At 66.8% G+C, this 20,546-nt stretch overlaps 6 protein-coding genes across 9 annotated transcripts; 5 read left to right on the top strand and 1 right to left on the bottom strand.

Annotated features, from left to right (window-relative positions):
- Window positions 1-48: 48 nt before the first annotated feature.
- On the top strand, window positions 49-3,848 carry AGBL2 (ATP/GTP binding protein like 2). The gene is made up of 12 exons (XM_030483607.2): window positions 49-276; window positions 347-475; window positions 576-764; window positions 857-964; window positions 1,046-1,196; window positions 1,278-2,051; window positions 2,125-2,287; window positions 2,405-2,531; window positions 2,629-2,726; window positions 2,792-2,901; window positions 3,018-3,072; window positions 3,145-3,848. The coding sequence occupies exons 1-12, from the start codon at window positions 168-170 to the stop codon at window positions 3,487-3,489; spliced, it is 2,358 nt and encodes a 785-aa protein (XP_030339467.1). The 5' UTR covers window positions 49-167; the 3' UTR covers window positions 3,490-3,848.
- Window positions 3,849-4,005: 157 nt separating this feature from the next.
- On the top strand, window positions 4,006-8,562 carry MTCH2 (mitochondrial carrier 2). 3 transcript variants are annotated; one of them, XM_030483665.1, is made up of 13 exons: window positions 4,006-4,174; window positions 4,266-4,350; window positions 4,437-4,543; window positions 4,631-4,657; window positions 5,305-5,358; window positions 5,440-5,497; window positions 5,599-5,650; window positions 5,933-5,992; window positions 6,476-6,569; window positions 6,703-6,750; window positions 7,089-7,156; window positions 8,164-8,239; window positions 8,361-8,562. In XM_030483665.1, exons 1-13 carry the CDS (start codon window positions 4,088-4,090, stop codon window positions 8,445-8,447), a joined length of 903 nt encoding a protein of 300 aa, XP_030339525.1. In that variant the 5' UTR covers window positions 4,006-4,087; the 3' UTR covers window positions 8,448-8,562. The 3 variants fall into 3 exon arrangements, with proteins under 3 accessions (XP_030339525.1, XP_030339526.1, XP_030339527.1); XM_030483666.1 differs by having other exon boundaries at window positions 4,018-4,174; window positions 4,634-4,657; XM_030483667.1 differs by lacking the exon at window positions 4,631-4,657 and having other exon boundaries at window positions 4,019-4,174.
- Window positions 8,563-10,280: 1,718 nt separating this feature from the next.
- Window positions 10,281-12,110, top strand: NUDT8 (nudix hydrolase 8). Its single transcript, XM_030483707.2, has 4 exons — window positions 10,281-10,552; window positions 10,625-10,757; window positions 11,542-11,619; window positions 11,715-12,110. The coding sequence occupies exons 1-4, from the start codon at window positions 10,335-10,337 to the stop codon at window positions 11,943-11,945; spliced, it is 660 nt and encodes a 219-aa protein (XP_030339567.1). The 5' UTR covers window positions 10,281-10,334; the 3' UTR covers window positions 11,946-12,110.
- A 306-nt stretch (window positions 12,111-12,416) lies between these two features.
- Window positions 12,417-14,944, bottom strand: NDUFV1 (NADH:ubiquinone oxidoreductase core subunit V1). The gene is made up of 10 exons (XM_030483654.1): window positions 14,760-14,944; window positions 14,570-14,652; window positions 14,307-14,477; window positions 14,045-14,228; window positions 13,771-13,960; window positions 13,335-13,547; window positions 13,092-13,258; window positions 12,938-13,019; window positions 12,700-12,845; window positions 12,417-12,614 (listed from the first exon to the last, which is right to left on the bottom strand). Exons 1-10 carry the CDS (start codon window positions 14,817-14,819, stop codon window positions 12,531-12,533), a joined length of 1,380 nt encoding a protein of 459 aa, XP_030339514.1. The 5' UTR covers window positions 14,820-14,944; the 3' UTR covers window positions 12,417-12,530.
- An 873-nt stretch (window positions 14,945-15,817) lies between these two features.
- On the top strand, window positions 15,818-17,973 carry CABP2 (calcium binding protein 2). Of its 2 annotated transcripts, none has more exons than XM_030483705.1 (7): window positions 15,818-15,901; window positions 16,313-16,474; window positions 16,579-16,609; window positions 16,688-16,822; window positions 16,916-17,025; window positions 17,098-17,245; window positions 17,331-17,973. In XM_030483705.1, the coding sequence occupies exons 1-7, from the start codon at window positions 15,842-15,844 to the stop codon at window positions 17,354-17,356; spliced, it is 672 nt and encodes a 223-aa protein (XP_030339565.1). In that variant the 5' UTR covers window positions 15,818-15,841; the 3' UTR covers window positions 17,357-17,973. The 2 variants fall into 2 exon arrangements, with proteins under 2 accessions (XP_030339565.1, XP_030339566.1); XM_030483706.1 differs by lacking the exon at window positions 15,818-15,901 and adding an exon at window positions 16,158-16,226.
- A 1,155-nt stretch (window positions 17,974-19,128) lies between these two features.
- On the top strand, window positions 19,129-20,305 carry CDK2AP2 (cyclin dependent kinase 2 associated protein 2). Its single transcript, XM_030483730.1, has 4 exons — window positions 19,129-19,556; window positions 19,639-19,739; window positions 19,841-19,973; window positions 20,084-20,305. The coding sequence occupies exons 1-4, from the start codon at window positions 19,466-19,468 to the stop codon at window positions 20,149-20,151; spliced, it is 393 nt and encodes a 130-aa protein (XP_030339590.1). The 5' UTR covers window positions 19,129-19,465; the 3' UTR covers window positions 20,152-20,305.
- The last annotated feature ends 241 nt before the right edge of the window (window positions 20,306-20,546 follow it).

Below are 20,546 nucleotides of genomic sequence, written 5' to 3'. Positions count from 1 at the left end.
GGCGTTGCTCATGGTGACGCCGGCGGGGCCCCTTTGTGCTGTGTGCCGGGAACACTAAATCCCTCTGGCTCCTGTCCCAGCACCTCCCAGTTCTCTCCCAGCGCCTCCGGTCGCTCAGCGACCGCGTCCCCGCTCCCGGCACTGCCGGCACCGGAGCTCTTGCCACGATGCAGCCTGAGGAGGGGGCTCCAGGGGGGTTTGGTGGGGGGGGGCTGCTCCCTGACCCCTATGACAGCTTCATGCGTCACCACTTGAGCTACTACGGCTACTTCCAAGGTAGGAAGATGGGGCTGTGGCCACCAGATGTGCCCCCCAAGTGTGGGGCTGCAGCCGTGCTCTCCCCAAGGCCACAAGACGGGTGCACAGAAGAGCCCCGTGACCTCAGGGGACCCCACGGAGCAGCGTCCCACCGAGGTGCCCAGCATGGGCAGCACCAATCCTGGCCACCGGCGCGGTCCTGGGCAGGAGCTGAGCCGTGAGTGGGACCCCCCCCCGGCCCTGGGGCTGCCCCTGCTTTGGGGTGTGGGTGGTTTTGGGGGTGTCCCCACCCCAACCTGCCACTGGGGCTCCCCCAGGTCCTCCTGCAGCCCCCCAGGCACTGGAGCGAGCCCCCGGCCGGGGCACACGGGTCCCCTCAGCACAGCACCGGGGGACCCTGGGGGACTCTCGGGGTCTCTTTGCTGTGCCCTCACTGGGGGGGCCCCTGCCCGCTCCCCGCTGGCCTGTGGAGTGTGAAGTCATCCAGGAGCCCATCGAGCACATCGGTGAGGGGCAGCTCCTGCCGTGTCCCCCCCCCCGTGTGCCAGACCCTGCTGTGCCCGTGGTGCCTGTCACTGTCCTGTGTGTCCCCCCCCAGAGTGGGTCCCCCCTGAACCGGAGCCCTTCTGCCAGCCCACGGGCATGGAGCAGGCCCCGGCCACCCTTGGCGAGGAGCAGGGCACCGTCGTCTACCACTGCAACCCAGGTAGTGGGAGCGGGCAGCACCCATGGGTGCCCCTTCAGTCTCCCTAGGCGCCCATCACCGTCCCTCTGGGCCTCTCTGCAGTGCCCCAAGGCTCCTGCTTCACCCGTGCCCGCGTTGGGGGGGCCCCAGGGCCCCTCTCCTCGGCAGCAGCCCCCTTGGAGGGTCCCCAGGACACGACGCTGCTCTTTGAGTCCCGCTTTGAGAGCGGCAACCTGCAGAGAGCCGTCAAGGTGTAAGAGAGGGGCTGGGGGGGGCACAAAGGGGGGGCACTGGTGGCACCGGGAGCCGCAGCATGGCCCGTCCCACCACACAGGGGTCCCTACGAGTACATGCTGTGGCTGCGGCCGGACCTCTTCACCACCAAACACACCCAATGGTTCTACTTCCGCGTCCAAAACACCCGCCGGGCCCCTCCGTACCGCTTCACCATCGCCAACCTGGCCAAAGCCAAGAGCCTCTATGGCGAGGGCATGAGGCCGCTGCTCTACTCCCAGCGGGACGCCCAGAGCCGCGGCATCGGCTGGCGCCGCGTCGGCACCGACGTCCGCTACTACCGCGGTGGTGGCGACAGCGACGAGGGTCCAACCACCTTCCACCTCTCCTGGAGCATGCGCTTCCCCCACGACAGCGACACGTGCTTCTTCGCCCACTCCTACCCCTACACCTACACGGAGCTGCAGCGCTACCTGCGGGCGCTGGCGGGCGACCCGGTGCGGTCGCGGTACTGCGCGGTGCGGGCGCTGTGCCACAGCCTGGCCGGGAACCCCGTGTACGTGCTGACCATCACCAGCACCTGCAGCACGGCGCCCAAGCGCGCCGTGGTGCTGAGCGCCCGCGCGCACCCCGGCGAGAGCGGCGGCTCCTGGGCCATGCGCGGCTGCCTCGACTTCCTCCTCAGCGCCCGCGCCGACGCGCGGCTCCTGCGGCACCTCTTCGTCTTCAAGGTGGTGCCGATGCTCAACCCCGATGGGGTGGTGGTGGGTAATTCCCGCTGCTCCCTGTCCGGCCGGGATCCCAACAGGGCCTATGCAACGGCGATGCCCAGAGCCTTCCCTGCAGTGTGGCACCTGCGGGCTATGGTGGAGAGGTGAGGGGTGGCGCGGGGAGGTGGTGCTGGTGCTGCGGTGGTGGTACTGGTGGTCACATCCTGGTGCGCACAGGGTGCTGGCGGAGCGGGAGGTGGTGCTGTACTGCGACTTCCATGGGCACAGCCGGAAGAACAACGTCTTCATGTATGGCTGTGATGGCAGCGGGGCCAGCGCCAAGCTGCGGCTGCACCAGCGCGTCTTCCCCTTCATGTTCAGCAAGAACGCCCCTGACAAGGTGGGGTGCAACGGGGCCGGGGCACGGTGTCCCCACTGAGCCCTGCGGTGACACCAGATGCCACCATGGGGCCCTGTGGGGCTTGGGTCCGGGCACCAACCCTGGGGCTGGCCCCAGTTCTCCTTCCCCAGCTGCAAGTTCAAGGTGCAGAAGAGCAAGCTGGGGACAGGCCGGGTTGTGATGTGGCGCTTGGGGGTCTCCAACAGCTACACCATGGAGGCGGCTTTCGGCGGCTCCACGCTGGGTGAGGGGCCGGGGGTGCTGGTGTCGGTGTGTCGGTGCCGGGTGGGCCATGGCACGCGGAGCTGCTGCTTGTTTGGTGCCCCCTGTGTCCCCTCCAGGCGGGAGGCGCTCACACTTCACCGTGCAGGACCTCACGGCGCTGGGCTCCCACCTCTGCGACACCCTCCTCGACTTCTGCGACCCGGACCCGGCCAAGGTGGGTTCAGCCGCGGCACCCGCGGTGCTCCCGGTGCCAGCGGTGATGCCGACTGTGTCCCGCAGTTCCAGCAGTGCCTGTCCGAGGTGGACGCGCTGCTGCGGCAGCGGCTGGGCCGTGATCCGGGCGCTGGTGGCAGCTGGAGCGACGTGTCCCCCTCCGAGCTTGAGTCCAGGTATATCCCGGCTGTGCCCCGCTGGTGCTGGTGCCAGTGATGGTGCCGGTGATGGTGTCAGTGATGGTGCCGGTGCTGGCTGAAGGCGCTCCTCCTCTTCTTCCTCCTCCTCCCAGCACCAGCGGTTCCGATAGCTCCGTGTCTGACGCGCTGCCGGTCCAGCCGCAGCCGGTGAGTCCGCGGTGCCCCGGGCGGGGGTCACCGCACGCCGCGGGGCGCTGACGGCCCGGCACCGCTTTGCAGCCGCGGAGGAAGCAGCTGCGGAGCCGGAGGGCGAGGGACGCCGTGCGCCGGAGGAGCGCTGCCCCGCCGAGCCGGGCCCCCACCCGCGCCGCAGGGACCCGCGGCCGCGGCGCTGCTGCCTCCGCCGCTGCCGGCCCGGCCCGTGCCCCGCGGGCCAGGCTGCAGGGCTCCCGGCAGCCGCGTCCCCCGAGCAGCGCGGCTGGAGCCCAGCCTGGGCCCGGCTCCGGTGGCGGCGGCGGGGCCGGCACGGCGGGGGCTCGGCCGGACCAAGCCACAAGCGCGGCGCCGGGCTCCGTTCGGCCCCGCCGCGCCGCCCCGCGCTGCTGCGCCTGTGCTCGGCATTAAAGCGGTGCCACGGCCGGGACCGCGTGTGGCGGCGCCTCCTTCACCCGCGGGCACCGGGCCCCGCCGCCACGCCGGGCCCGCAGGCCCCGCTGCCATGGCGGTCCCGTTGCCATGGCGACCCCTCAGACCCCGTTATCATGGCGGCCCCGTTGCCATGACGACCCCCCTAGGCCCCGTAGCCATGGCGACCAGTCAGGCCCCCCCCAGGCCCCGTAGCCATGGCGACTCCTGAGCCCCCGTTGCCACGGCGGCCCCTCAGGCCCCGTTATCATGGCGGCCCCGTTGCCATGACGGCCCCGTTGCCATGACGACCCCTCAGACCTCCCCCCCGGCCCCGTTGCCATGGCGATCCTTCAGGCCCCCCCCCCCCCGTTGCCATGGCGACCCCTCGGGCCCCCCAGGCCCCGTTGCCATGGCGACCCCTCAAGGCCTGCAGGCCGCCTTTAGGCCCCGTTACCACGGTGACACCGGCCCGCCCCTCCCCGTTGCCCGGAAGCGGAGCGCCGGAAGTACCGGAGGGGAAGGACGGGGAGGGGGGAACGGAAGCGGAAGCGGCGGCGGCCGCCGTGTCCTTCTGTGCCGTGACGCCGGCGGCACCATGGCGGACGCGGCCTCGCAGGTGCTGCTGGGCTCGGGGCTCACGGTGCTCTCGCAGCCGCTCATGTACGTGAAGGTGCTGGTGCAGGTAAGGGGCGGCCGGTAACGGGGAGCCGGGGGGGATTACACCGCGTCCCCGCTGCCCCGGTACCGGCTGCAGGCCCCCGCTCCCGCCGCAGGTCGGGTACGAGCCGCTGCCGCCCACCCTGGGGAGGAACATCTTCGGCCGCCAGGTCTACCAGCTCCCGGGGCTGTTCTCCTACGGTGAGTGCTGCCCCCGCCGCCCCGGTGCTCGCGGGGGGGGTGCCCCGGTGCTGTGCCCGGTGCTGACCCCCCCCCCCCCCCCCCAGCCAAGCACATCGTGAAGGTCGATGGAAGAGCGGGACTCTTCAAAGGCCTCGCCCCCCGCCTCTGCTCCAGCGCCATCGGCACCGTGGTGCACGGCAAAGTGCTGCAGGTACCGCGGGCACCGGCGGGTGGGGCACCGCGGGGCGCGGCTGCTCTGTCCCCGGTGGCTGCACTGACTATGCCCTTTCCTCTGCAGCAGTACCAGGAGGCTGAGGAAGCTGAGGTAGGTGCAAGGCTGCTGCTCCCCTGGGGAATCCTTCTTCCCATCCATCATTCCAATCCCTCCTTTCCTTCTGTCCCTTCTTCCTTTCCTTCCACTCCAATCCCTCCTTTCTTCTTATCCCTCCTTCTTCTCCTCCATCCCTTCTTCCTTTCCTTCCACTCTAATTCCTCCTTTCCCTCCTTCTTCTCTTTTTCCTCCATCCCTTCTTCCTTTCCTTCTCCTCCAATCTCTCCTTCCTTCTATCCCTCCTTCTTCTCCAATCTCTTCTTCCTTTTATCTCTCCTTTTTCTCCATCCCTTCTTCCTTTCTTTCCACTCTAATTCTTCCTTTTCCTTCATCCCTCCTTTTTCTCTTTCCTTTCCATCCCTTATTCCTTTCCTTCCACTTCAATCCCTCCTTCCTTCCATCCCTCCTTCTTCTTTTCCTCTATCCCTTCTTCCTTTCCTTCCCTTCCCTTCCAGTCCCTCCTTCCTTCCATCCCACATGCCCTATGGCTGCAGTAAGAGCAGCCCAGCATCAAGCCCTGCCCACAAGGAAAAGCTCAGGGAGCTCTTCCAGGGGGAATTGGGTCCTTCCAGGGGTGTTGGGGAGGGATTGGTGCTTTTGGGGGGGGCTGTTCCCTGCCTGACGCCTCTTTCCCTCCCCAGCCTGGGACCAGCAAGAAGGAGCCGGTGTCATCGCTGGAGCAGGTCCTAAAGGAGGTGAGGATGAGGAGGATGAGGAGGGTGTGGGGGGGCCCGAGGGGCTCCATGTGTGCCCCCTGACACCCCCTTTCTCCCCAGACCTCCCGAGAGATGGTCGCTCGCTCTGCTGCCACCCTCATCACCCACCCCTTCCACGGTAGGTGCCCCCCAGAGCTGGGTGACAGGCACGGTCACTGCTGTGTCACTTGGGGTGTCCCTGTGCCCCCCCTCACCCCCAGTGCCCATCTCTGCCCGCAGTGATCACCCTCCGCTGCATGGTGCAGTTCATCGGCCGGGAGACCAAGTACAGGTATGGGGCGGGGGGGGGGACACGACTCTGCTGTGGGGGGGCAGTTTCTGCTATGGGGATCTCTGCCATGGGGGGGACTTTGCCATGGGGGGGTTGTTCTACCATGGAGGGGGGCAATGCCATGGGGGGGTTCTCTACCATGGGTCCGGGGGGTGTCTGCTATTGGGTGGATGTTCTGCCATGGAGGGGGATTCTGCTGTGGGAGGGGGGCTGCCATGGGGTGCTGCCCATCCACTCATGGGGCCCCCCCAACCGTGCCCCTCACTCTCCTCTTCCTCCCAGTGGGACACTAAGCGCCTTTGCCACGATCTACCGGGAAGAAGGGATCCTGGGCTTCTTCGCGTGAGTGATGTCCATGGGGACTGGGGGGGGGGGGGTGTGACAAAATGGGGGACATGAGGTATTGCTCCCCCCAATCCATGGGTGTTATTCCCCAAAACCTGTGTGTGTTGCTCCTCGTTCTGGCCCCAGCTCTGCCCTCCCGTCTCACCGGGCTCCAGGAGCTCTCTGGTGCTGCCGAGGTGTGTGGGTTTCCCTCCTGCCCTCCATGGGGGGCTTCCCAGCGAGCCCCCACCTTGTAGCCGCCAGTCCTGGGTGATGTCCAGTGCTCGGGGTTGCTAAAAAGGAGTAAAGGGGTAGTAACCCTTCCCTGGGACACCGCGAGGGTGTTTTGGGTCCCTCTGGGTCTGTATCCTCCCCGTTTGCCCCAGCATCCCCGCTCCAGGAGCTCCCCCTTCCCAGGCACTGCGGGATCGGCTGCTCCCGGCTTTTCCCTGGATCCAGGCCCCCTCCGGGCTGACATTCCCGCTGCCTCTTCTCTTCCAGCGGCCTCATCCCCCGGCTCCTCGGGGACATCCTCTCGCTCTGGCTCTGCAACATGCTGGCCTACCTCATCAACACGTACGCGCTGGAGAACGGGGTACGGGCTCCATGCCCTGCTCTGGGAGGGCTGGGGGGGCTCCAGGGGCAGCCCTGGGGGGGACAGGGGCCTGTTTTGGGGGGGCAGCAGTGCAGCTGCATGGGATTGAAGGTGCTTTTTCCTCCTCCTGCAGGTCTCAACCATGGCTGAGGTGAAGAGCTACTCACAGGCAGTCACTGGAGTGAGTACAGTGTGTGTGCTGCCTTCCTGCAGGGAGGGCGAAGGGAATGGAATCCCTTTCCCAAGGGAATGGGGTATTCCTGTAACCCCCTCCTGTCCTGGGGCTGCTGGGCTGGAGGGGCAGAGCCGGGTGCTGGCTCCACAGGGATCAGCCCATGGAGGAAGGGGATGCTCCACGGAGGATGTGCATCGCTCTGGACCTCGGTGGGCTTCCAGCCTTGCTCCACACAGAGCCTGGAGGGATCCCTGGGGATTGTGGGGGCTTGTTCTCCCCATGGGGAGGGCAGTGGGGAGATGCCCACTGGAGCTGCTGCCCACCAGCTCCTCTGTGCCTTGCAGTTCTTCGCTAGCATGCTGACCTACCCCTTCGTCCTCGTCTCCAACCTGATGGCTGTCAATAACTGCGGGTGAGTGTGACCCCAGCACCACGAGGGGGGTGTCCTGGTGGGGGCCACTGTGTTCCTCCGCACTGGATCAGCTCCAAAACTGCCTTCCCAACCCTCCTGGGAGTCAGAGCTGGTGCAGCCTTGCCGTGGGGCTGGTTCCTTGTGGGGAGAGCTGCGGTCACGGGGTGCAGTGCAGCATCCAAAGGGACATTTTGGGGTTCAGCTCAGTGCAGGGCTTGATCCTCGATAGAAATAATTCCTTAGAATCATGGAATCAGCCAGGCTGGAGAAGACCTTCAAGATCATCACATCCAACCATTCCCCAGCACTGCCAAGGCCACCACTAACCCATGGCACTGAGGCCTCGGCCACACGGTGTGTGAGCACCCCCAGGGCCGGTGGCTCCAGCCCTGCCCTGGGCAGCCTGTTCCAATGCCTGAGCACCCTCTGGGGAAGGAATTGTTCCTCAGCTCCATCTAACCCTGCCCTGGGGCAGCTTGAGGCCGTTTCCTCTTGTCCCATCCCTTGTTCCTTGGGAGCAGAGCCCAGCCCCCTCCTGGCTCCATCCTCCTGTCAGGCAGTTGCAGAGAGCGAGAAGGTCCCCCCTGAGCCTTCTCTTCTCCAGACTGAACCCCCCCAGGTCCCTCAGCCGTTCCTCATCACACTTGTGCTCCAGGCCCTGCACCAGCTCCGGGGCCCTTCTCTGGCCCCGCTCCAGCCCCTCAATGTCTCTCTTGGGGTGAGGGGCCCAGAACTGACCCAGGATTCGAGGGGCAGCCCCACCAGTGCCCAGCACAGGGGGACAATCCCTGCCCTGGCCCTGCTGCCACACTGGGGCTGGGACAGGCCCCAGGCTGCTGGTGGCCTCTTGGCTGCCTGGGCACAAGCTGCTCCTGTTCAGCTCCATCAGGTCCTTTTCCATGAGCAGCTTCCCAAGCCAGGAGCATTCCATGGGGCTGCTGTGGCCCAAGTGCAGGACCCAGCACTGAGCCCTGTTGAACCCTGTGGGTCTCCTTTCCCTTCCTCAGGCTCGCTGGGGGCCTCCTTCCCTACGCACCCACCTACTCCTCGTGGCTGGATTGCTGGAGCCAGCTGCACAAGGAGGTGAGTGTCCGGCTGGAATACTGCCCGGCCATGGGGAAGATCCATGTGGGAATCTGGGGGTGCCACCGCAGGACTCGGAGCCGCTCTGCCTCACCCAGCACCGCTCATCTCCCACTTCCAGGGCAACATGAGCCGAGGGAACAGCCTGTTCTTCCGGAAGGTGCCCGCAGGGAAGCGATACGTGTGGGAGGAGAGGAGATTCCGCTGAAGCTGGGAGCAGGAATTGTGTGAATCCAGCGTCGGGCTCCGGAGGCAAAAGAATTCCGAGCGAGTGGTGATTTCTATATACAGTTTTTTAAAATCATTCAATGCTGAGAGGTGAAGGTGGATGTGTGAGAGGTGTCTGTCACCGGGACTGGCTCCACCATTCCCAACCCCTGCTATTCCCTGTTGTTTATCCGACCCTTCTCCTCACTGGGATGCTGTCGCCGTGTCCCTCCGGTCCTCGCAGGCTCCTTTGCCTGTGTGTGGCTTTCACCTCAAGTGGTGTCGGTGTTGCTGAAGCTGGTAAATCCACGGGGAGAAATCCCACTCCTGCTTCCCATGGTTACACCCGGAGCCTTTTCCCGGCCTTGGACCTACTTTGAGGCTGTTTCAACAGAGGGAATTCCCTGATGAGATGTCAGCATCCAGAACTGTCACCCCCCGGCGCAGGACCGGCTGTGCCCGTGTCACCCGGCTTGGCCACAGCTACCCCGGGGCTGCCTGTGCGGGTTGGGGGTCACTCAGTAACAGTGGGGGGCAACGATGGGTGGGGGCAGAGGTGGGATTGATCCCACCATCGGCGTTCCCAGGCTGCAGCACCCATGGAGGGGGTCACAGCACCCCCAGACCCTGGTAAGAGGGGACACGTGGCTGGTGCCACATCCCAGCTATGGAAAGAGGGTGTTTGGGGGGTGTTGTACCCCCTGTCAGGGGGTTGTACACGTGGTGATGGGGTTGTGAGCTGTCGTAGGGCCTGCACCTCTCATGGAGGGGTTGCACACCATGGGGGGGTGTGCAAAGCTGGGAGGTGGTTACACACCCAGGGGGGTGTTGTACACCTGGAGCAGGGCTTGAGCAACCTGTGGGGCTGTTGTTCACCCACTGAGAGGTTTGCACACACAGAGAGGGGTGTGTGTAAAGCTGGGAGGGAGGTTACACACCTGGTAACAGGGTTCCGCACCCCTTAGGGATTATTGCACACCCAGTGGGGGTGTTACACCTGTTAGGGGCTATTGTATACCTGGTAACAGGGTTGCCCACCCACTAGGGATTGTTACTCACCTGTTAGGGGCCGTTGCACGACCAGTAGTGGGGTTGCACACCCATTAGGGGCTGTTGACCGCCCATTAGGGATTGTTACTCACGTGTTAGGGGCTGTTGTATGCCCGGTAATGGGGTTACACACCGGTTGGGGCTCGTTGCACGCCTGTCGGGGGCTGTTGAACGCCTGTTAGGGGCTATTGCACACCCATTAGGGGCTGTTGAACACCCGGTACTGGGGCTGCACATCCATTAGGGGGTGTTGCACGCTCATTGAGGGCTGTTACACACCCCTTAGGGGCTGTTGCCGACCCATTAGGGTCTATTACACACCCATTAGGGGCTGTTGAACACCCGTTAGGGGCTGTTACACGCCTGTTAGGGGTTGTTGCATGCCCGGTAATGGGGTTACACGCCCGTTAGGGGGTGTTGTACACCCGTTGAGGGCTGTTGTGGACCCGTTAGGGATTGTCCCATGCCCATTAGGGGCCGTTGCACGCCTGGTAATTAGGTTGCACACCCGTTGGGGGCCGTTACCCGCCCGTTAGGGGGTGTTACACCCCCGTTACGAGCTGTTTCATGCCTGTTAGGGATTGTTACACGCTCGTTAGGGGCCGTTTCACGCCCTTTAGGGGCTGTTTCACACCCGTTAGGGGCTGTTTCACTCCCGTTATAGGGTGTTACACACCCGTTATGGGCTGTTTCACGCCCGTTAGGGTCCGTTGCACACCAGGACAGCCCCGCAGCGCTGCGGGGTGCCGGGGCCAGCCGCGGGGAGGCGGTACCGGAGGGGTGGGAAGGGGCCGGTCCCGGACGTCCTCCCCGCCCTCCGCCGCTCGGTGCCGGCGCCATGGCGGAGCCGGGCCCGGGGGACCCCGGGGCGCTGCTGAGCAGCGGCAGCGAGCGGCGGTGCCGGGCGCGGCTGGCGGCGGCGGCGGCGGGGCGCGGGGCGGCGGCGGCGGCGGCGGCCGCGGTGCTGGTGCCGCTGTGCTCGGTGCGGGGCCGCCCCGCGCTGCTGTTCACGCTGCGCTCCCGCCGCCTGGGCGGGCGCCACAGCGGCGATGTCAGGTACCGGCCCCGGGCTGCGGGCTCCGGGCACCGCGAACCGGCGCTGAGCGGGCCCCCCCTTGGCTCTTGCAGCTTCCCCGGGGGGCGGCGGGACCCGGCGGACGGCGACGCGGTGGCCACGGCGCTGCGGGAGACGCGGGAGGAGCTGGGGCTGGCGCTGGGAGAGCCGAGCGTCTGGGGGCAGCTGCAGGCGCTGCCCGACCGGGTACCGGGCACCGGGCACCGGCGGGGCGGGAACAGGGAGAGCGGACAAGGACATGGAGCGGGGGAGACGGGGCGGCTGGGGACAGAAGGGACAAGGGCGTAAGGGCAGGGTGGCAGGGACACAGGGATGTGGGGATACCAGGAATATGCGGTGGGACACGGGGTGGCAGGGACACGGGGTTGGACATGGGTGATCTGGACACAGGGTGACAGGGAAAGGGGGTGGCAGGGATATGGGGGGGCACATGAGTGACATGGACATGGGGTGGCAAGGATGTGGGTGACAGGGGCATGGGGTGACAGGGATATGGGGTAGGACACGAGTGATACGGACATAAGGTTACATGGACACAGGGACATGGGTAACAGGGACACAGGGCACTGGCTGCAGGCAGCGGGGTGTTGGGTGACAGACACGTGATGGGTGTCCCTGTGGGATGCAGGGGTCACGGGTGACACTGTGGGGATGGGGGACCTGTCACCCCCAGCCCTCGCTAACAGACCTTGCAGCAGAGGGTGACACAGATACAGGGTGACAGGGACATGGGGCGCTAGCTGCAGGTTGGGTGATGGACACATGATGGGTGTCCACGTGGGGTACAGGGGGCCATGGGTGGCACTTTGGGGAAAGGGGGTCACAGATGGCACTATGGGGATGGGGGGGGATCACCAATGGCACTATGGGGACAGGGGGGTCACAAGTAGCACTTTGGGGATGGGGTGTCACGGATGGCACTTTGGGGACAGGGGGGTCACCCCCCATCCCTCGCTGACCCCCCCTGCAGCACGGGCTGCTGGTGGCCCCCATCGTGGCCAACCTGGGCCCCCTGGAGAACCTGACGCTGACGCCCAACCCGGACGAGGTTGGTGACCCCGCACCGGCCGTGGCCCCGTGCCGGTGAGCAGCACCCCCTGCCCTGGTGCCCAGTGCCACCACCGGCCACCGCCTGTGCCGCAGGTAGCGGAGATCTTCACCCTGCCCCTGGCTCACCTCCTGCGGGAGGAGAACCAGGGCTACACACACTTCCGCACCGCCGGCCGCTACGGCTACACCCTGCCCGTGTTCCTCAACGGCCCCCACAAGGTCTGGGGGCTCACGGCCATCATCACCGAGCTGACCCTCGAGCTCCTGGCACCCGAGCGCTACCGCAGGAAGACCGTGGCGCCGGCCCGGCTCCGCTCCGCCTGACGCCGCAGGGCACGGGGAGGGCTTTGGGGGTCCCCGGACCTCGGTTGTGCGGTTCTCTGGTCCATGGGGATGGGGCTGCGGCAGGGACATGGTGCTGACCCCCCACCCATGGGTGCTGCTGCCCGTCATTGAACACTGTGACTCAGTAAAAAGCCATGTTTGGAACCGCTTGTGCCACGGGGGTCAGTGCCAGCACCACGGGGGGGACAGAGCTGTGCCCTCGGCACTAGTACAGGCAGGAGCGGTGGTGGCCCTGCAGGGGTTCTGTGGCCATACCCCACCATGGTTACTTGGTGCTGCCCCATGCACTGTCCCATAGAGGAGCCATGGGGGTGATCCCCTGATCCCTAGGGATCCCTGAGGGATTTCCTGCTCCCGGGAGGCAGGACCCAGAGCCCCCCATTGCTCCCTTCCCACATTTTATACCCACAACCAGCTCCTGCTGCTGTCTTCAAGCAGAGAGAGGCCCCATGAGCGCAGCAGCGTTTATTGAGGAGCCCTCAGCAGAGCCCCACAAGCTGCTGTGGAAGCCCCTGATGCCCCCCAGGACCCCCATCTAGGGCAGGGATCAGCAGGACCCCCACCTTACGCTGATGCCGCTCGGGCTTTGGCCTCCCCATAGCGCCGCATCCTCTCCTCCAGCTCGGGTCGGAAGTGACGGATGAGGCCCTGTGCAGAGCAGAGATGAGTTAATGGGGTGGGGAAACGGCTCCCGGCCCCCTCAGCCCCACATCTGCCCCCCAAGTCCCCCCACCTGCACGGGCCAGGCCGCGCCGTCGCCCAGGGCGCAGATGGTGTGGCCCTCGATCTGTTTGCTGATCTCCCAGAGCGCGTCGATCTCGGCCACCTGCGCGTTGCCCTGCACGAAGCGAGCCATCACCTTGTTCATCCAGTCCACGCCTGCGGGGATGGGGAGCACGTGAGGGGCCCGTGGGGTGACCCACACCCTGCCCCACGGCTCCGTGACCCTCCCCTCCTGCCCCGTGGCTCACCCTCCCGGCACGGCGTGCACTGCCCGCAGCTCTCGTGCTTGTAGAACTCAATGAGGCGAGCGATGGCTTTGACAACGTCGGTCTGGGGAGGAAGAGGAGGGTGAGGGGGCTGCTGTGACACGGGGTGGGGACAAAGAGGGGGCTCATCCCTTACTGATTTATCCATAACGATGACGGCAGCCGTGCCCAGCCCGCTCTGCGCCTGCACCAGGGCGTCGAAATCCATCAGCACGGTCTCACACACCGACTTGGGGAGCAGCGGCGTGGAGGAGCCCCCCGGGATGACGGCCAGCAGGTTGTCCCAGCCCCCACGGACACCCCCTGCCAAAACAGGGGGTCAGAGAGGCCAAACCAGGCCCGGTACCCGTGTGGTGACGGTGTGTCCTGTGTCACCTACCGGCGTGCTTCTCGATGAGCTCCTTCAGAGGCACCGACATCTCCTCCTCCACGGTGCAGGGGTTGTTGACGTGACCTGAGATGTTGAAGAGCTTCGTCCCCGAGTTGCGCTCTCGGCCGAAGCTGGCGAACCAGGCACCGCCGCGGCGGCAGATGGTGGGGGACACGGCCACCGTCTCCACGTTGGCCACCGTGGTGGGGCAGCCGAAGACACCTGGAGGAAGTCAGAGCAATTCCAGCACGATGGCGGCACCGGGACAACCGGTTCTGCCCATAGAATGCCCCATCCCTGGCAGTGTTCAAGGCCAGGTTGGACACAGGGGCTTGGAGCAACCTGCTCTAGTGGAAGGTGTCCCTGCCTGTGGCAGGGGGTTGGAACTGGATGAGCTTAAGGTCTTTTCCAACCCAAACCATTCTATGAACAACCGTTGCCATACCCACGTCAGCAGGGAAGGGCGGCTTCAGCCGTGGCTTGCCCTGCTTGCCCTCGATGGACTCGATCAGCGCCGTCTCCTCCCCGCAGATGTAGGCTCCGGCGCCCCTCACCACGAAGATATCGAAGGCGTACCCTGACCCACAGGCGTCCCCCCCAAGCAGCCCGGCTTCATAGGCCTCCCTGATGGCCACCTACAGCAGAGAGGGGACGCGTGTGGGTCCGGGAGCTCCCCCTCATCGCCCATGGGGTGTCCCCCCAGCGCCCCCAGCCCTCACCTGCAGGTTGGAGGCCTCGTTGTAGAACTCGCCGCGGATGTAGATGTAGGCAGCGCGGGCGCCCATGGCCCGGCCCGCCACCAGGCAGCCCTCCAGCAGCTTGTGGGGATCGTGGCGCATGATCTCCCGGTCCTTGCACGTGCCCGGTTCCCCTTCGTCCGCGTTCACCACCAGGTACTTGGGTCTGGAGCAGGCGGTGGGCACCGTCAGCGCCGTGCCCTGCACAGGGGGAGGGTCCCGGCGCCGCCGGTCCCGGCCTCACCTGCCATCGGGGGGCTTGTTCATGAAGCTCCATTTGAGGCCGGTGGGGAATCCGGCGCCGCCGCGGCCGCGCAGCCCCGACGTCTTGATTTCGCCGAGGATCCAATCCACTCCCTTGAGCAGGATCTCCTTCGTCTTGTACCAGTCTCCGCGGCGCAGCGCGCCCTGCAGCCTGCGGGAGCGGCACGGCCGGTGGCACCGGGGCCAGCACTGGGACCACCCCCCCCGGCACCCAACCACCACCGCCCCGACCCCCGTCCTCACCTCCAGTCGTGCCGCCCGTAGAGGTTGGTGAAGATGCGGTCCTCATCCTTCAGCGACCCGAACTGCGTCTTCTTGGGCGCGGTCTGCGGGGAGACACACACACACCCGGTAACACCGGTTACAACACCGGTAACAGCACCGGTGACACCGGCGTCAGCCCCGGCGGCGGCAGCGGCCGCCGGGCTCTCACCGAGAGGCGCGCACGGGCCGCGGGCAGGCGGCGCAGCGCCAGCAGCTGCCGGGCGGCCATGGCGGGACCGGGACCCGGCACCGGCACCGGCACCGGCACCGCCGTCACCTTCAGCCGCCCCTGCAGCGGCACGGCGCAGTGACGTCACCACCCCGCGACGCTGCGGCTCGGCTCAGCGGTGACACTGGGGAGGAGAGATGGAGGGAGGGGGCGTGGCTACACGAGGGGGCGTGGCCACACGGAGGGGGCGTGGTCATACCGCTGTCTGGGCGCAGTTACATAGACGTGAAGGGGGCGTGGCTTGCTGAAGGAGGCGTGGCCTCACTGAGGGGGCGTGACCATACAGCTCCTTGGGCGGGGTTACATGGATAAGGACGGAGGTGGAGGCGTGGCTTCCTCTAGGGGGCGTGGCTTACGAATGAGGCGTGGCCTCACGTAGGGGGCGCGGTTACATGGACGAGGAGGGGACGCGGCTTATGGAAGGGGCGTGGCTTACTGAAGGGGGCGTGGCCATGCTGGCCCCGCGCCGCCACGTGCCGCGGGCGCGGGTCGGGTTTCGGGCTGTAACTGGAGGCTCCCGCCCGACCCCCCCCGGTTCCCCCCCGGAGCGCCCGGTGCTGATCCCCACCCCAGCACCTCCCGGGACCCCCCCCACGCCGGGGTCCTGCCTTCCGCGCCCCTCGATACCCCCAGCGCGGCAGGTCCCGCTCTGCCCCTGCTGCAGCGCTGTCTGTGCCCGTGTTCCCCCCCCCGCCACCACCCCGCTGGCCGTGGCCTCGTCCCGGCGAGGGAGCGGGGCCGGGGCGAGTGCAGGGCCCCGGGGATCCGGTTTCCCCCCTGCCAAGCTCCGAGGGTGGGAGAAGGAGCTGGGGACTGGCGGTGAGCAGCGGGACGGGGCGGCTGGTGGCATGTTCTTCCTCTTCCGTGGGCCGACACAGCGGGGCACCGGCAGCCCCACGCCCCACAACCGCTCCCACAGCACTCGGGGCTGCCGCCGGCTCCACTCGGCCCCACGGTTCGGCGGGCGGCAGAGCCGCGGCAGCACCTTGGGGCGGCCGAGCCATGGCGGTGCGAGTTTCTTTATGGAACGTCGTCGGGCCACCGGGGAGCCGGGGTCTCCGCTGCCCCCCGCTTCCGGGCAGGTAACCGGCGAGGAGGACCGGGAGCCCTTGTGGAGGGTGGGGGGCCGGGAACAGCTGGGCGGCTCCCCACATCTGGAGCAGGGCGGCCGAGCGGGGCATAATCCGGGGGATTATGCGTGTGCGCGGGCGCGGCGCCCCCCCCCCGCCTGCCCTGCATATCCCCAGATATTCCATAAAAACCTCCAATCCCGGCACAGCCCTTCCCGCTCCCCCCCCCCATCCCCGCGCCAGCCGCTCCCCCCGGGGCCGGGCATGCCCTGCGGCGCGGGCGCAGCCCCCGGCCATGGGCAACTGCACCAAGACCCCCGAGCGGAGGCTCCCCAAGGTACGGCCACCCCTGGGCGTGCAGTGGGAGCAGGAGGACGGTGGGGAGTCCCCTCCCTCGCTGTTGACCCCCTGTTGTGACCACAGGACGGGAAGCCACGCTCCGACCCCACAACTCCCGGTGCCGGGGACCCCGAGGAGGTGTCGGAGGCGGCGCAATCTCCCCCGTTGCAGAGCTACTCGGTGCTGCAGGGGCTGGTGGGGCCGGCCTGCATCTTCCTGCGGCAGAGCATCGCCGTCACCCAGCGGGTACGCACGTGAGCCGGCACGGCGGGGCCGGGGCTGGAGCCACCGGGGGGGGCAATGGGAGAAGGACCCTTACATTGGCTCTTCCCACTTTCTCTCTATCCCAGGACCGAGAGCTGCGGCCTGAAGAGATCGAAGGTGAGGCGCTGCCCGCCCCCCAGGGCTGGGGGTCTGCGCTGTGGGGTGCTGTGGGGTGACATTCCGTGGTGTTCCCAGAGCTGAAGCAGGCTTTCCGGGAGTTCGACAAGGATCACGATGGCTACATCAGCTACAAGGACCTGGGCGAGTGCATGCGGACCATGGGCTACATGCCCACTGAGATGGAGCTCATCGAGCTGTCCCAGCAGATCAGTACGTGGTGGGGATTGAGGGGGACCCCCATCACCCTGCCTGCCCCCCATCGCCCTGTTCCCCCCCACCCTGGTCACCCTGTTCCCGTTGCAGCTGGAGGAAAAGTGGATTTTGATGACTTCGTGGAGCTGATGGGCCCCAAGATGCTGGCGGAGACGGCGGATATGATCGGGATCAAGGAGCTGCGTGATGCCTTCCGTGAGGTGCGGGGATGGGGATGGGGGGATGCGGTGGCACCCCGAGGGTGGCTGTCACCCATGGATGCTCGCCCGCAGTTCGACACCAACGGCGACGGGCAGATCAGCATGGCAGAGCTGCGGGAGGCCATGCGCAAGCTGCTGGGGCAGCAGCTCAACTACCGTGAGGTGGACGAGATCCTCAAGGACGTGGATCTCAATGGGGATGGGCTGGTGGACTTCGAAGGTAGGACAGGGGGGACTGGGAAGAGGGGACCGGGAGCATCCTCAGGGATATTCGGGATGCTCCGGATGTATTCTCCTGCCGGCAGAGTTTGTGCGGATGATGTCGCGCTGAGGGCGGCGTGTGCCAACACGGGACCCCACCGTGCCTTATGAAGAGGAGCGGGCCATGGAGATGCCCGGTGCTGGCTGGGGCTGTGCCGGTGCCGGCGCCCAAGCCTGGGGCAAAGCCCTCACTGACGGTGCTCAGCCTCACCCTCGGCTTCGTGCCGAGGTCCCACCGTGGTGTGGGGCACCGATGATGCCACCAGGCTGGGCTTTGGCTACTCTCGCTCTCGGTTCTGCTCTTTCCTGCACCCCCCAGTGTCCCCATTCCCACCTCGAGCTCATCCCAACAGTCAAACATGCCCCAGCCCTCCCGGCTCATCCCTCCAGCCTCCCCCTGACCCCCATGTTCAATCCTGTCCCCACACGCTGTGATTTCGGGTGTATCCCGCTGCCTGTCCCCCATTACCTACCCCAGATGTGCCCGGGATCAGGCATCCCGCTGCTTCCCGGACTGGTGTGGATCGTCCTCGGGGCTAAAACCAGGACACCCTTGAGGGAAGAAGCCGGGAATAAAGCATTCCAGTTCCACCGTGTGACGGGGAGCGGCCCGTGGCAGCAGGATCCTGCCCTGGGAGCACTTTGGGGTGAAATTTGCCCTTTTGAAATGAAAGAAAACGACCTCTATGGACGTTGCTTTGCCTTTATGTTGAGTTTAAACAGAAGTCGTGGGTCACCGGTTGTCCTGGTGGGGTGGGTGCTATCCGGGGGGGCAACACAGGGCCCAGTGGGGCCAGTACTGGGGGTTGCAGCAGTGAATCCTCCCCCCAGCTCCGTTCCCACCACCCTGCTGGAGCAATGAGGTGGTGGCTCATGGAGGGGGATGACACAAAGATGTCACATCTAGTTGGTGTCACTAGTGGTGGCCCTCAGGGCTTGGGACTGGGGTCAGTGTTGTTTGAGATCTTCACTGATGATCGGGATGAGGGGAGCAAGGGCCACCTTGACCAGTCCCTTTGCAGGTGACACCAGGTTGGGTGGGAGTTGATCTGCTGGAGGCTCTGCAGAGGGATGTGGCCAGGCTGGATCCATGGATTCAACAGGGCTCAGTGCTGGGTCCTGCACTTGGGCCACAGCAGCCCCATGGAATGCTCCAGGCTTGGGAAGCTGCTCATGGAAAAGGACCTGATGGAGCCGAACAGGAGCAGCTTGTGCCCAGGCAGCCAAGAGGCCACCAGCAGCCTGGGGCCTGTCCCAGCCCCAGGGTGGCAGCAGGGCCAGGGCAGGGATTGTCCCCCTGTGCTGGGCACTGGTGGGGCTGCCCCTCGAATCCTGGGTCAGTTCTGGGCCCCTCACCCCAAGAGAGACATTGAGGGGCTGGAGCGGGGCCAGAGAAGGGCCCCGGAGCTGGTGCAGGGCCTGGAGCACAAGTGTGATGAGGAACGGCTGAGGGACCTGGGGGGGTTCAGTCTGGAGAAGAGAAGGCTCAGGGGGGACCTTCTCGCTCTCTGCAACTGCCTGACAGGAGGATGGAGCCAGGAGGGGGCTGGGCTCTGCTCCCAAGGAACAAGGGATGGGACAAGCGGAAACGGCCTCAAGCTGCCCCAGGGCAGGTTTAGATGGAGCTGAGGAACAATTCCTTCCCCAGAGGGTGCTCAGGCATTGGAACAGGCTGCCCAGGGCAGGGCTGGAGCCACCGGCCCTGGGGGTGCTCACACACGGTGCGGCCGAGGCGCTCAGTGACACGGTTAGTGCCGGGTCACGGGCTCGATTTAACCATTTCTGGGTCTTTTCAACCCAAACGGCCCCGCGCAAGGGGCGGGGCTGACGCCGCGCGTCTCCACGGTGACCCGAGGGGGGGCGGGCAAAGCGGCGCGCTGACGTCAGCGCGGCGTCGCACGCACGCTCGCGTCATCAGGGCGAGCGGCGGTGCCGGCGGAGGCCGGGTCAGGCCAGGCCGGGCCGCGGCGGGGCCTGCGCAGCCGGTACCGGGGCCGCCGCGCTCCGCTTCCCCCGGGGCTCGGGTGCCGAGCGGGCGGGCGGGCACCGAGCCGGGCCGGGCCGAACTGAGCTGAGGAGCGGCGGGCACAGGCGGCGCAACCGGCGGGGCGAGCGCGGGGGCCGCTCACCGACCCCCGCCGCGCTCCAGGGCGCCGGGAGCGGCGGGCGGCCGTCGGGGATGTCCTACAAGCCCATCGCTCCCGCCCCAGCTACCCCCGGAGCCGCCAGCGCCAGCCCCGCCCCGCCGGGGCCCGGGGCACCACCCGCCGGTGAGCGCGCCCCGCCGTGACCGCGGGGGAGAGGACGGGAAGGGCAGGGCGGGGGCAGCCGGTAACTCTCCGTTTCTCGTAGCCACGAGTGTCCCGTCGCCCTCCGGATCCGTCCCCGGCGCCGCCGCCCCTTTCCGGCCCCTCTTCAATGACTTCGGGCCGCCGTCCATGGGCTACGTGCAGGTGAGGCCGGGGGTGGCGGGGCCGGGACCGGGAGCGGTGTGACCGGGGGGCACCGGGGCCGCTCCTCACCCCTCCGCTGCGTGTCCCACCCCTCGCCGCAGGCGATGAAGCCCCCCGGGGCTCAGGGCTCGCAGAGCACCTACACCGACCTGCTCTCCGTCATCGAGGAGATGGGGAAGGAGATCCGGCCCACCTACGCCGGCAGCAAGAGCGCCATGGAGCGGCTGAAGCGCGGTACGACCGGGACGGGGACACGGTTCCCCCTTCCCCACCGCTGCCGGTCCTGCGCTCTCCCCGCCCCGCGCGGGGGCTGATGCGGGGTGTCCCTCTGCTTCTCCCCGCAGGCATCATCCACGCCCGGGCGCTGGTCCGGGAATGCCTGGCAGAGACAGAGCGAAACGCCCGCACGTAACGGCTGCTGCCCCCCGGGACTCCCCGACGGGAGCCCCGGTGTCCCTGCCCCGCTGGGGGCGGGGGGGGGGAGCCGCCGTGCTGCCCGCGGCCCCCCCCCGCGCTCTCCGCTCTTTATAAATGCGTGTTTTTATAAATAAAGGACGTGGTTGGGGCTCTGCCTCCGGTTGTGGCTCCGCGGGCGGGGGGGTGTGCGGGAAGGCGGGATGACGGGGGAGGGACACACACGGATAAGGGGGTGTTGGTGCCCTGGCTGGTGCCGCCGGGACAGGGCTCAGCGCGGGGGGGGGGTGTCCCGGTGCCGTGGCAGGTCTGAGCAGTGCAGGAATGAGCAAAACCCGGTTTTAACCCTTAAATAAAGGGCTGTTTCTAAGCAAAGCCCCGTTTGTCCCGGTC

The sequence above is a fragment of the Strigops habroptila genome, chromosome 4 (genome assembly GCF_004027225.2).
Source record: "Strigops habroptila isolate Jane chromosome 4, bStrHab1.2.pri, whole genome shotgun sequence".
NCBI classification, from domain to species: domain Eukaryota; kingdom Metazoa; phylum Chordata; class Aves; order Psittaciformes; family Psittacidae; genus Strigops; species Strigops habroptila.
Note: the sequence above shows the minus strand (reverse complement) of the source record. Positions and strands in the feature narration are given on the sequence as shown.

Bases quoted from the DNA above. Each gene is read 5' to 3' on its own strand.
- AGBL2 (XM_030483607.2), top strand. From the start codon at position 168: ATGCAGCCTGAGGAGGGGGCTCCAGGGGGGTTTGGTGGGGGGGGGCTG. The intron at 277-346 runs GTAGGAAGATGG...GCTCTCCCCAAG, and splicing joins CTACTACGGCTACTTCCAAG to GCCACAAGACGGGTGCACAG. The intron at 476-575 runs GTGAGTGGGACC...GGGCTCCCCCAG, and splicing joins TCCTGGGCAGGAGCTGAGCC to GTCCTCCTGCAGCCCCCCAG.
- MTCH2 (XM_030483665.1), top strand. From the start codon at position 4,088: ATGGCGGACGCGGCCTCGCAGGTGCTGCTGGGCTCGGGGCTCACGGTG. The intron at 4,544-4,630 runs GTACCGCGGGCA...TTTCCTCTGCAG, and splicing joins TGCACGGCAAAGTGCTGCAG to CAGTACCAGGAGGCTGAGGA. The intron at 5,359-5,439 runs GTGAGGATGAGG...CTTTCTCCCCAG, and splicing joins TGGAGCAGGTCCTAAAGGAG to ACCTCCCGAGAGATGGTCGC.
- NUDT8 (XM_030483707.2), top strand. From the start codon at position 10,335: ATGGCGGAGCCGGGCCCGGGGGACCCCGGGGCGCTGCTGAGCAGCGGC. The intron at 10,553-10,624 runs GTACCGGCCCCG...TGGCTCTTGCAG, and splicing joins CGCCACAGCGGCGATGTCAG to CTTCCCCGGGGGGCGGCGGG. The intron at 10,758-11,541 runs GTACCGGGCACC...CCCCCCCTGCAG, and splicing joins TGCAGGCGCTGCCCGACCGG to CACGGGCTGCTGGTGGCCCC.
- NDUFV1 (XM_030483654.1), bottom strand. From the start codon at position 14,819: ATGGCCGCCCGGCAGCTGCTGGCGCTGCGCCGCCTGCCCGCGGCCCGT. The intron at 13,548-13,770 runs GTATGGCAACGG...GACTTCCTCCAG, and splicing joins GCCCTTCCCTGCTGACGTGG to GTGTCTTCGGCTGCCCCACC. The intron at 12,846-12,937 runs GTGAGCCACGGG...CCATCCCCGCAG, and splicing joins GTGCACGCCGTGCCGGGAGG to GCGTGGACTGGATGAACAAG.
- CABP2 (XM_030483705.1), top strand. From the start codon at position 15,842: ATGGAACGTCGTCGGGCCACCGGGGAGCCGGGGTCTCCGCTGCCCCCC. The intron at 16,475-16,578 runs GTACGCACGTGA...TCTCTATCCCAG, and splicing joins GCATCGCCGTCACCCAGCGG to GACCGAGAGCTGCGGCCTGA. The intron at 16,823-16,915 runs GTACGTGGTGGG...TTCCCGTTGCAG, and splicing joins CGAGCTGTCCCAGCAGATCA to CTGGAGGAAAAGTGGATTTT.
- CDK2AP2 (XM_030483730.1), top strand. From the start codon at position 19,466: ATGTCCTACAAGCCCATCGCTCCCGCCCCAGCTACCCCCGGAGCCGCC. The intron at 19,740-19,840 runs GTGAGGCCGGGG...CCCTCGCCGCAG, and splicing joins CGTCCATGGGCTACGTGCAG to GCGATGAAGCCCCCCGGGGC. The intron at 19,974-20,083 runs GTACGACCGGGA...TTCTCCCCGCAG, and splicing joins CATGGAGCGGCTGAAGCGCG to GCATCATCCACGCCCGGGCG.